At 39.7% G+C, this 12,613-nt stretch overlaps 1 protein-coding gene across 1 annotated transcript; it reads right to left on the bottom strand.

Moving 5' to 3' along the window:
* Positions 1-363: 363 nt before the first annotated feature.
* Positions 364-11,725, bottom strand: MORN4 (MORN repeat containing 4; the record flags this gene model as incomplete). Its single annotated transcript, XM_081328560.1, has 5 exons — positions 364-796; positions 1,007-1,116; positions 1,526-1,640; positions 4,488-4,585; positions 11,655-11,725. 5 exons carry the CDS (start codon positions 11,723-11,725, stop codon positions 648-650), a joined length of 543 nt encoding a protein of 180 aa, XP_081184686.1. The 3' UTR covers positions 364-647.
* Between the last annotated feature and the right edge of the window lie 888 nt (positions 11,726-12,613).

The raw sequence follows: 12,613 nt of genomic DNA, 5'->3' as shown, positions 1-12,613 counted from the left end.
AAACGATCCTGGATCTATTCTGGAGCATAAAGCATAAAGTGTAGCAGAACTCAGACACTCTTATGCTGATCTGCAAAATTGTTAAAAGTCACATTCAGAAAGTCTAGAATTCTTAATTCCACTCAGTATGTTAATTCTTTGCTTTTTATATTTATTCATTTATTTTTTATAAAGAAAGGAAGACTGAGCAGTGAGGAATCAACTGGAGGTTTAGGGACATATAAGAAGATAGAAAATTAAGCTAAATGCAAGTTCTTTAATCTTCCTTTGACCACTGGAAACCAACTCAACTGATCATATAACATTCCAGCTGTGTCAAGTTTGTGGCAAGAAAGATGGATGGATTGTGTCCAACTCAGTTGTGGGGTTATAGGATTAGCAATCTGTCTAATGGAGAATGCTTCTGACAAAGGAAATGTGATACTGACAGGAGACACAGGCTTCATGGCCGAGTTTTGGCACCAGTTCACATTATAGGGGCTAGGCTGCTTATGGAAATGATAAAGGCAAGCAGGATTCAGTTATGATAGTTTGCATCCTAGAGATAGTATTTGCCTCTGTGAATTTTGTACTCCACACTCTTACCAACCTCTGGGTTAGGCTGCCAGTCATAAGAAAGCCCTGTATTACTGTAGAATTTATACCGCTTATGCTGTCAAGCTGTGTGCCATCTTTGAGGCACTCTGTGCACGTTGGACCACTGTCTGGCACTTTTCCCGTCGCAAGAGTTTGTTGTTTTCAAAAAAGCCTTCATTACGGGGTATCCCATGAGAGCCATCAGGAAAAGTCAAAAGTCCTGTGGGAGAAAATAGAACATTATTGTTCAGTAGGAAAGTTGATTTGTGCATGCAGTACTATGAAATATGTCTGCATGTATCTGCATTTTTAAACGAACTCTCACTTATGCCCTGTTCCATGCGGCAGCAGAGTTACCAATATAGATTTAATCCACGGTTATTAGCTTTGCTGCTTAGTTACACCCACAGGACGTATCCTTATCACTCACCAAAACCATCAACCCGTCCACCCTTGAATTCTCCCTCGAAGATCATGTTGTCATAGCGTGTGAAGACTCCAACACCGTTGAATTTTCCCTGCATAAATTCCCCCTCATATCTGCAACAATAACAGGAGCATGTCTGATTGGACATTGCTATCTCATCTGCAATCACTATATTAAAGTTCTTAAAACATCAGTACTAAACAAAAGGAAAAAGGCCATAGAAGTATTAATGAATTATCTTAAAATGTTCAACGGCCATTCTACAGTCTACTATTGATCTACATGAAAAATTATATGGCAACAAATATTATGGGATATTTTTGTTGCATACTTGTATTAAAAGAAAATTCATGCATGCAAAAAGTAGCTATAAACAGTCATTCTGCATAATTCTTTATCATACCATGGGCAATCTGTACTACATATTTATTCATATTTCTGAAAATGACTCAGATCATGCATGTGTGTACTCTCTTTGTACTAGCTAGCACAATGCTACTGAACTCACAATCCAGTGCCCACCTGGAACCATCTGCAAAACTGAGCACTCCATATCCATTGAAGAGACCATTTTCAAAATGTCCAACGTAAATGCTGCCATCAGCAAAAGTCAATTGTCCAATTCCATGTCGACGCCCTAATGGGAGAAAATGAGCAGCATTATTTTTCTATCAGTGGCCAAAAAGACAACACTGTTGTTTGGAGGCCATATCTTATCAATCACTATAGTGACATCTTATTTTATATTAGTTTCAAAATGAAAAGGAAATAATAACAGAGTCCATGCCAGATAATCTGGTAGGCAGATCAAGAATAAAAGGAACCTCTTGTTGTTTGTTCCTTTTACCAAATATTATTTATAAAACATATAAAGGCTGCGTTATTACATGCATTATTACATCATGCACAGGTTCACCGCACTCTTTTAAAAAAGATTTGTGAGCCTCAAGGAAAAGGTCCAGTTTTCTAAATTTGACTGTGTAACCACTACTATAAAGTCTCTCATGTACCACACTGATTCAAAGTATATCTCTAAAGAACACTTTTTTTTTCCAGCTGAGCCCTATGGTGAAACTGGCTGGAAGTGCAGTTGGCTTAAGAAATTGCTGTCCAGTTTTCAATCCATTATTCAACTTTGATAATGATGTTGGCCAGGTGTTCTGGTTACTATGGTCCCGACTGGTATGAAAACAAGAATTGCTTTTTTTTTCTAGAGGTAGATCTTTGAGGGCACGTGATTTTCATGGATAGATCATTGGTGTGCCTCAGAAACACACAGCTGACTCTTCCTTATAATTTGGTAAGCTAAAAATAAAATGAAATTTGATAAATAAATAATAAAATCTTTCTGTCTGATGCACTGGGTGGATGGTGGCGAAAACATCCTTCTTCCTGTCATTTGGACTAGAAAGAGAAACTGGCAGAACTCTTGTGAATTGCAACTGAGTTTTTAAAAATGAAAGAAATGGTTTCGCCGATTTCTTTCACCACTTCTGCAGGAAACTTAAAGCAAAAAAAGTCCAGCATATCACCAATATACTGATGGAGAAATAGGTGAAAAAGTCCAATGATCAGTTATTATTTGTCCATATATTTTTGGTATGTTAATTGTACATGCATATAGGAATCAGTGAAGGGTGCTTCAGAACACCACTTATCAAAGATAGCAACTACTTTGCTGATAAAGTACTGGAAGTTTCAGTATTTACTTCCACCCCCACCCCCACCAGAGACTAATGTCCCAAAATACGTGTGGAGAACAGTGATCAGTGCTAGATGGGAGTAGATATGCTAGTAGCTCTATGCATTGGACATACCAAAGCACAGATATCGTATACATAAAATGAAAGTGCAACATTACCTCTGTGAGTGGGTTTATTTACCCCAGTCCTTTCCTTCCAGGTTTTACTCTTCATATAGTCATAAGGTGAGGGGAAAAGTTACACTGAAACAGAATTCCTAAGGCTGCCCCACTTTTGAAGAGCCATTCTAGGATTTTGTTTCTGTCCTGGCAGTAGGAAAAGGCTTTGTTTTAATTGTCCTATTTGTTGTCAAATAACACAGGTGACTGGAGAACATTAGTTTAACTCCAAACAATAATCCTATTGCTGCCTAGATTTACATATTGTATGACTTGCAAATCCTACGTGATCCTATTAAGTATATTGATGTACTCTGGGCCATCATTAGTAACCAATAGTATACTGTACGGCAGTACGGGGATAATGAAGGGGGTCATCTCCGTCTCCTGATAAAGGTATCTGGGTGAAGAGGGCAGAGAGCATAGTATTCTTAGACATTTTTTCAAAGAAAATCTATTTGCAGAACTAGTTTTAGAAGCTCTTCCCTCACCAGGAGGAAGCTTATGTTCTTTGTTGCCCACCCTAATAGAGCCATTCTTTGCAATAGTCAAGGTAGCTTCTTGTAGAAGCCATTGCAAAGTTGAAATTGAGAGTTTGTAGCCATCCTTCTCTAAAAGCTATGCAAGCATCTTCTTTGTTAAATGGGATGAATCACCTCTACCCACCTGTAATTCCTCATAACGCAAGCTCCTTTTATGAAAGAAATCAGAGGTCTCCTGGCAAGAGCATGGATTCCTTTCATCAGCTATAACTATGATAGCAATTGTTTTTAAGCACAACATAGTTCTCCAATTTTAGAAATACAGTAAGAACACAAGGTACATATTTCTTGTTTCTGAGAAAAGAGGTAGTGTAAATACTATTTATTGTTAATGACTAATAGCAAGGGACGCGGTGGCTCAGTGGGTTAGGACGCTGAGCTTGTCGATCAGAAGGTCAGCAGTTTGGCGGGTTGAATCCCGAGTACTGCGTAACAGAGTGAGCGCCTGTTACTTGTCTCAGCTTCTGCCAACCTAGCAGTTCGAAAGCAAGTAAAAATGCAAGTAGAAAAATAGGGACCACTACGGTGGGAAGGTAACAGCGTTCCATGCTCCTTTGGCATCTAGTCATGCCGGCCACATGACCATGGAGACGTCCTTGGACAAGCACTGGCTCTTTGGCTTTGAAACGGGGATGAGCACCGGCCCCTAGAGTCAGAAACGACTAGCACGCATGTGCGGGGGAACCTTTACCTTTACCTAATAGCAACTGTAGGTTCCAATTGCTTTGTTTTCAGTCCAATTTTCTGTTTACAGATGTGTGCAGATTTGAAGTATCTTTCCTTTGTTTTTGTGCATCTAATATATGTCTAAAATAAATAAACTCTTTCATTTCACTTTGTTTGTGAGACTTCTTTTACACTAGGAGGCTTTGCTTGTTCTATGATCATTTTCATAACTTCATCTTAATAGAGTTCCTGATCTAACCAATTTCAAAACAATTTCAAATTCTATTTCATAATGACAATAGAAAAAAAATTCTCTGGCTGAATTCTCCGTAGTAATAAAAATAGTATGTATCTTTCCCAAGCAGGGTCCCATAAGTAAACCTGATGGTACTGCACCTATGAAAAATTCACTTACCTTCCTTCCATTCCCCACAGTATTCCTCTCCACTGGAGTAAGTGAATGAGCCCTTAGTCAAGGTCATGATACTAACTTTCAGGAAGACTGGACAGCAGCTGCAACAGAAGGTTCAGGAATATGAAAACAGCATAAGACAAGTATGAAAGGAGAGAACATTTACAAAACTATGGGGTCCTTGGTGCTCTCTTAGCTTGGTAGTTTTCTTGCAGATGTTTTGTTACCAAACTAGGTAACATCATCAGTGCTAGGAGGGAGTGGAGTTTACATTTACAAAACTATGCACTATGAATGGGAAAGGTAGACAATGGGTATTGTCAAGAGAAATTTCTTACTACAGCAGACTTAGCTTGCCCCATTTTGAAATAAGTAAATAATTACCATCTAAAAGGGTCTCCTATAAGTCCTTTGTCCGAAGTAATCTATCACTAAAATCAGAGCAACCATATTTTATTAGATTTGGCTCCACCTATAAGAAATATGATCTGCACACCATCTGAGCTTGATAGTAAACCAGGCACCATTTCTGGTGCTGCACAGACATCACAAAATCATAGTATTCATTTCATGCATGACATTAGCAAACATCACAATATATTTTAGAAAATATATTTTGGAATTACTTAGTTACCGAGTTGCATAGTTATTCATAGCTGGGAATGACTAATTAACCTAAGAACAATATAAAGGACAATATAAAACTCAGAGAAAGTGGTTTAATCCCAAACCAAGAAAGGGCTATGTATTTTCTCATTAAATTATGAAATAACTGCGTTAATACGATTAATGTTTTTATGATATTGAACACTAAGAATTTTAATGACCAAATTGACAGCATATGTTATATGGATACATCTAACAGGCACATTCTTCTGATGACTGGCAGATTATTTTCAAATGTTCTTCTGATAAAATAAGAATGGATTAGTGAAATAGTGAAATAATGTATTTAGGGCTGAAATAAAATATAGCACTGGAGTGTGCTGTTGTCCAGATTCCAGCTAGCTAGATATCACCCTACAGTTCAACTTATTCCAATGTATATTCCTGAAAATGGCATCTTTGAAACATTAACAAAACACCAGACAATCTTTGCATTTTCATATTGATATCACTTAAGATCTTCGAAACCAATGTAGTGACTGAGGATGTGAGAATGACTTCCAAAATACTAATAGTAGCATATTGCAGATAATGGCCTCAAATCAGACGGTTTCCCTCAGTGTGATAGAAGGAAATCTTTATCCCGTCTTTCCTTAATTAAGTTCAAGAGAGCAAGCACAGCTACCTCCCCTCTTCTGCACACATACCATGATACCTTAAATTAAAAGAATATGAATGGACAATGCCATCCATTGTATTTCAGGGTTGAGTCATAATAAATGGAAATTGGTGTTTCCATTAATATTCTGCAATTATATTCATATGAACTTCAATGCAACTAGATCACTTACAGTTCAACCATTCCCCTAAATCCTAAACATATAAGAATAAACCTCTTAAACATAGGTTATGATACGCTTTACTCTTACTCTTACTCTTGTTGATCAGAAGGTCGGCAGTTTGGCAGGTCGAATCCCAAGTGCCGCGTAACAGAGTGAGTGCCTGTTACTCATCCCAGCTTCTGCTAACCTAGCAGTTCGAAAGCACGTAAAAATGCAAGTAGAAAAATAGGGACCACTACGGTGAGAAGGTAACAGCGTTCTGTGCGCCTTTGGCGTCTAGTCATGCCGGCCACATGACCATGGAGACGTCCTCGGACAAGCGCTGGCTCTTCGGCTTTGAAACGGAGATGAGCACCGGTCCCTAGAGTTGGAAATGACTAGCAGGCATGTGCGGGGGAACCTTTACCTTTACCTTACTCTTATGGGATCCTCCCTCAAATGGTATTGATATAGTAGTTCAGTTCTCACCCCAGAGACTGATTTGCAGATTTCATTCTACAGGTTTTTCTCCATGCTAGTTGTATAGAGAGCAACTTTGTGCTTTCACTAGAAAGCATACAGTATTCAATCCTTCTGCAATAAATTTAAGTCTTACATTTTGGGCTGCTACAGTTTATTAATTTTATTTCACTGCATTAGATTTAAATGCAGCTTGAGCAAAAGGGCACCACGTATGAAATATTCATGACTGCAATTTATCTGGACTAGCTGTGGATACAACCTGAGTGGTCTTTATAAAAAAAAGAGGAGTGCAGCTGGATCAATCAAAGATGCAGGCAACCCTTGCACAGCAGGTAATCAAACGGAAGTAATTTGAGTTGCATACTAATAGTAGTGAAGTGTAATAGAGTTACTGCCTTTCTTTCAAATAGTTGGAACATCTACATGTTTTATTGAGCTGTATCAACTGTGGCATAGATTCTAACAGTCTCATGTCTCTGAGATTCTATCAGCTTCTTTGACTTTGCAAGGTTTCTGTACTTCTGAGCTGCTTTGTTCATCACAGCTTCAATAGCCTGAGTTGCCTATTGTATCTGTTATATTCCTATGTATTAAATGCTTTTGATAGTCGCTAAAGACTAGGAAATAAAAAGTGGGCAATACTACATAAGGAAACTGATTCCTTACTCATAACTGTTGCTGCTATAGGAATTACTTATGGTTGGCATGGTGAGAACCATTCTTTCCTCTGTAAGTAATGAATGGCTATGTGATTACCTTTGGAGAGAAAAGAAAAACCAAAGACTGCTGGAAGATTAAACATTACAAAAACACCAATAATGCTTTTTGAAGCTACAATAATCAGTCTGACATACCTAAAAAAGCTATTACTACTCATGCTTTCTTTCATCCTGCATGCTCAACTTGTCTTTATTGTTAGTTCTTCAGGAGCAACATTTGGAGATACATCAACTCCAAAGATAAATTATATTTTTCATATATTCATCTATCCAGTACAGGGAAATGCACTAATATTCTGCCAGCATTTCTGTTGCTTTACACTATATGTTCTGGCTGTAATCCTTTGAGGAAGAATGAGTCACAAATGATCAGTAAGCAGTAATAGTATATGGGGGAAATGCTCACTTCTCAGTCTCAGCGGTGGCCATATTCCTCAGACATCTCCTGTTAATGGATTAGCTATTCAGCATACTAGCGCTATATGCTTCTCCTGAATCCTCTGTTAGAGTCATTCTCATACACCATTGGATAAGCTGTTAAGCATGAACATCATTTCTCATACTGGTACAGTATATAGTACACAAAGACAGTAATTCCGAGTGCAAAAACCAAGAGGTTCCTGAGAAATAATCACATGTACTATGGATCAACAACAAAAGATGTTATGTTCTGTTTTCTTGATAACATCTCCAATTCATTTTAAATTTCTTTTCTTTTTTAAGGATCCACTTAGAAAAAATAGTCTTTTTTGTCCATAGCAAATAAAGCCAAGATTATAAAAACAGGAGTGCTCATTTACTACATTATATTAAATGAGAAAACTAGCAGCATAATAACTGTGAAGTGAACCAAGATTTCAAAACTAGTCTCAGATTCAAGCCACACAATATTGTACACAAACCAATACATCTCGTAGGAGAAAGTATAGAGGAATATTCCCCAACTTGATTTTTTCCAGATGTGTTGGATGACAACTTCCATAATATCCAGCCAATGTGTCTGTGCTGGCTGAAGAAAGCAAGACTGATCATTCAATATATCTGGAATATGCTAGGTTGGATAAGGCTAGTACAAAGGAGCAAAATGCATTGTTCGTCTTTTCTCAAATGCCAACCAGAGTCACATTTTTAAAAAGTTGCTGCTGTGAAAAGATACATTTGCTTTCCTTTGAAGCGAAGATTTTGTAATTAATAATCAAAGCTGGCTAATGGGCTATACAAAAAGAATTAGAGACCTGCTTGTCCTTTCATGGATCTTACAGTACAATGACTACTACTTCCTTGGAAATAATTACAGCTATTTTACGGAGCAGAGCAACTGCAGTTGCTCAGCAGCAAACCATGCGGGTAGCAGTTTCCCAATTTCTGAGGACATCTCCATACACTCCCTTAATCAGCAGAATCTGATTCAATGAACAAAAAGCCAGCAATCAAAGAGGACCTACTGTACTCCTGTGTTTTAGTTTCTCCTAAGCCACAACCATTCAGGCAATGCTAACAGTCCTGAGTCATCACTTACCCTCAGGCAGCATCCCTCAGTAGTGGAATCAAAACTGCTCACTGCAAAGTCTCTTTTGACAGCTTCGCGACCGAGCCCAGCGTCCTTAAGTCATGCCCTGCATCCCGAAACCACGCCCATCTAGTAGACTACAACGGCTCTGCACCCCGCTTTACCGGTCGCTGCTGCTCGTTTCCACTCAGCCTTTCTTCACGTTGCAGTTTCCTGCCCCCAAAGCCTTCCGCCCGGATTCCACGCAACATTCCCGGCCACATCACCCTTAGGCTTTTATCTATTCATTGCACCAACAATGACCGCGCCCCTCACCTGGATGCAAGCTTTGTAGCAGCTGCCACCAGCCGCACGCCCCTTTGCTCTCCCCCATGGGCCACCGCCTCCCTCCCTCCGCTATGCCAGGCTTCCCCCCATCCATCTCTCAGGGCACTCGCCCACTAGGAATTGTCCGCTCACGCTGTTGGTGGTTTCCTAGACTACTGGTAGTAACGCGCCCCTCTATTGTCCAGCCTTCCGGCTAATTCTCCCTTCCCTCCGTCGCCTTCTTTGTGAAGGGCAAGAAAATTTTCACGGAACGGCCATATTTCTGAGGGGCAAAAAGACAAGGCTTTCCTCTCAACAGAAGCGAGAGGTTGCGATGCTGAGGCTCTCCGGCGCTCCCTTCATCTGCGGGGAGATGCCTGCTGCAGCTCCCAAGAGACAAAATTTGGGAAAGGATGCTGAAATAGGCAGTACCCTTGAAGAAGAAGGTCAAGAAGGGTTTTATGGAACAATAAAACTGTTTTCATGTGCCTGACTTTTGTTCACTAAGGAATGCAATGAATGTTTCTTTATGGCTACTGGATAATTTTGGATGAGATGGCTGAATTTTGTTGCATGATATTTATGCATTGAAGTTGTTTTTAAACTGTCTGTTAAAATCTTACTCGCCCCCCCCAAAAGTGATAGTGATCTACAATAAGGAAATTAGTATTTCATTTCAACTCCTTATATGTTTGAAGCAATTCCATTAACAATAACAATTTATTAAGCTTGTATAATGTCCTGATTCTTAAGCCTCTAGGGCAGTTTCAGAATTCCTACATGTGTTAGGGGATTTAGAGAAAGCCATTTAAAAAAAATCCACGGAGTTTCAAGGAACTTGGAAGATGTAGTAAGTTCTGCATTAAATATGACCCTTTTTATTGTTAGAAACATTCAGACTAACAGAAAATAGACCAGCAAAACAAAAAGGTGTTTGATTTTAACTTATGACACAACAACTGGTCACAATAGCCATTTGAACAAAATAAAATAAAATTAAATTAAATTAAATTAAAAAGTCACACTGAGACAGGATGAAAGAAACAATGTAATCTACAAAATCAGCTGTAATCATTGCAACCAATTCTATGTGGGACAAAGATCACATAAATTAAAAACTAGGGTCCATGAACACTGGCTGGCAGTCAAACACCACAATTCCAAATCCTTAATCTCTACCCACATAGACACCAAGGAGCATCAGTTCGATTGGAGCAGCACAAAAATCATCAGCTGCCCTCATCCTACACCCAAGCTACATGCCATGCTAGTGAGTTTATCGAAGCCTGGCACTCCACAAGCAATTCCGTCAACAAACATCAATCTACAACCAGCCTACAAACCCCTCAGAACCCAAATCAACCGCACAGCCAACCAGAGATGGCACCAACCCTCAACCAACCCTTGCAAGCCCCCCTCCTACCAGCTGTTTACCTCCCAATGACCCTGACCTGATGTAACCTCTATTGCATAAAATTTAATGGGCTAGAGGAGTTATATTAAACAACTGTGGCCCATTTGGTTATCTTTTCAGAGATATTTCCTGAATGCCTTTAACAATGGACAAGCTTCTAATCTGCCTTCACTGGAAAAGGGAGGCAGCGAGATATTCAGGGATGTATTTGTCCTGAAAATAGCCCATGGTGAACTCTATAGCCTAATCAAACATTAAGAGTTGACCACAGGAAATGTTTTATGACATTTTATATTATGTCATAAAATGTTTTATGATAATTTTTATGTTGTTATTGTTGTTAGCTGCGAAGTCGTGTCCGACCCATCGCAACCCTATGGACAATGTTCCTCCAGGCCTTCCTGTCCTCTACCATCTTCTGGAGTCCATTTAAGCTCACGCCTACTGCTTCAGTGACTCCATCCAGCCACCTCATTCTCTGTCGTCCCCTTCTTCTCTTGCCCTCAATCTTTCCCAGCATTAGGCTCTTCTCCAGAGAGTCCTTCCTTCTCATTAGGTGGCCAAAGTATTTGAGTTTTAGCTTTAGGATCTAGCCTTCTAAAGAGCAGTCAGGGTTGATCTCCTCTAGGACTGACCGGTTTGATCGCCTGGCAGTCCAAGGGACTCGCAGGAGTCTTCTCCAGCACCATAGTTCAAAGGCCTCAATTCTTTGGCGCTCAGCCTTTTTAATGGTCCAACTTTCACTGCCATACATTGCAACTGGGAAGACCATAGCCTTGACTATACGCACTTTTGTTGACAGGGTGATGTCTCTGCTTTTTAGTGTGCTGTCTAGATTTGCCATGGCTTTCCTCCTGAGGAGCAAGCGTCTTTTAATTTCTTGGCTACAGTCCCCATCTGCAGTGATCTTGGAGCCCAGGAAAATAAAATCTGTCACTACCTCCATTTCTTCCCCATCTATTTGCCAGGAATTGAGAGGGCCGGATGCCATGAACTTGGTTTTTTTAATGTTAAGTTTCAAAATTTTTATGTTACAAAATATGTTATAAAATTTGCCAAATTTCAATTCCGTGGGTATCATAGATTTTGGATTTTGGGCATGTTCTGCAAGCTAGCTTGTTTGAGGTACCTTGGTTCAAAAATTGTTGCCTGATGATGCATCGTTTCACCCAGTTAAAGATTACACACAAACATGAGAATTTTACTCGTATATAGATTACGACTGGAAAAGCTAAGGTATATTAGCATTGAGGCTAGGCAAATATCAGAAAACTTCTGCTTTACGAACTTAGACATGTGTTTTGACCTTACCTTTGCAGAACATGGGATGGAGGTGGTGTGACCTTCCTGGGCCTCTCTGGCCTTTCAATACCATCAACCATGGTCTCCTTCTAGAGTGGCTTTGAGGATTATGAATGAGAGGCACTGTGTTATGGTGGTTCTCCTCCTTCCTCCATGGCCTGTTCCATTCAGTGTTGGTAGTGGTTGAGAAGTTAAGCCCGAGGCCCCTACAATGTGGGATGTCCAGTGCTGGAGCCTTTCGCCACTGCCTTTTAACTGTTGCATGAAGCTGCTAGGTCTTCTGGCATTTGTTGGCACAGAATTTAATATCATCAGTACACTAATGATACCTAATTATATATCTCTGGAAGGGGAGGTACTGGCTTCAACTCAATCCTGGCAAGATGAATGGCTATGGATTTCTCCCCCCCCCCAGGTCTAAATAATACTTTATTTTGACTTTGGATACAGTGGCATTTCACCAAATTGAGCTGGTGCACAATTGAGGGGGGGGGTGTTCTTCTGAACTCACAACTTCTACTCAAGGAGCAGATGGCAGTTGTGGCTAGGGGGACCTTTGCACAGATTTGTCTAGTGTGCTAATTGTTTCCTTTCCTGACCTTGCTCACGGTCACTCATGCCTTGATCATTGCCTGTTTGGATTATTGCAATGCAATTTAAATGGATCTGCCCTCAAAGTCCACCAAGAAACTTCAACTGTTTCAGAATGCAGAGCATGCACAGTAATGCGGTCCCTAGGTTTTCTCATGTAACACCTCTGTTTTGTGAACTGCACTGCTTCCATTTTCCTTGCAGGTGTAACTCAAGGTGCTGGTCATCACATTTAAAGTCTTGTTGTGAGGAGCCTTGTTCATTGTAGTATGAGTTTTAATTGTATGTATTTTTATAATTTTTATAAATTTGTGTTTTGTACTTTGTCAGATGCCCAGAGATACAAGATGGCAGGCATATAAATTATGTAAATACAC

The sequence above is a fragment of the Vipera berus genome (assembly GCF_964194415.1).
Source record: "Vipera berus genome assembly, chromosome: 5".
Classification (NCBI taxonomy): domain Eukaryota; kingdom Metazoa; phylum Chordata; class Lepidosauria; order Squamata; family Viperidae; genus Vipera; species Vipera berus.
Note: the sequence above shows the minus strand (reverse complement) of the source record. Positions and strands in the feature narration are given on the sequence as shown.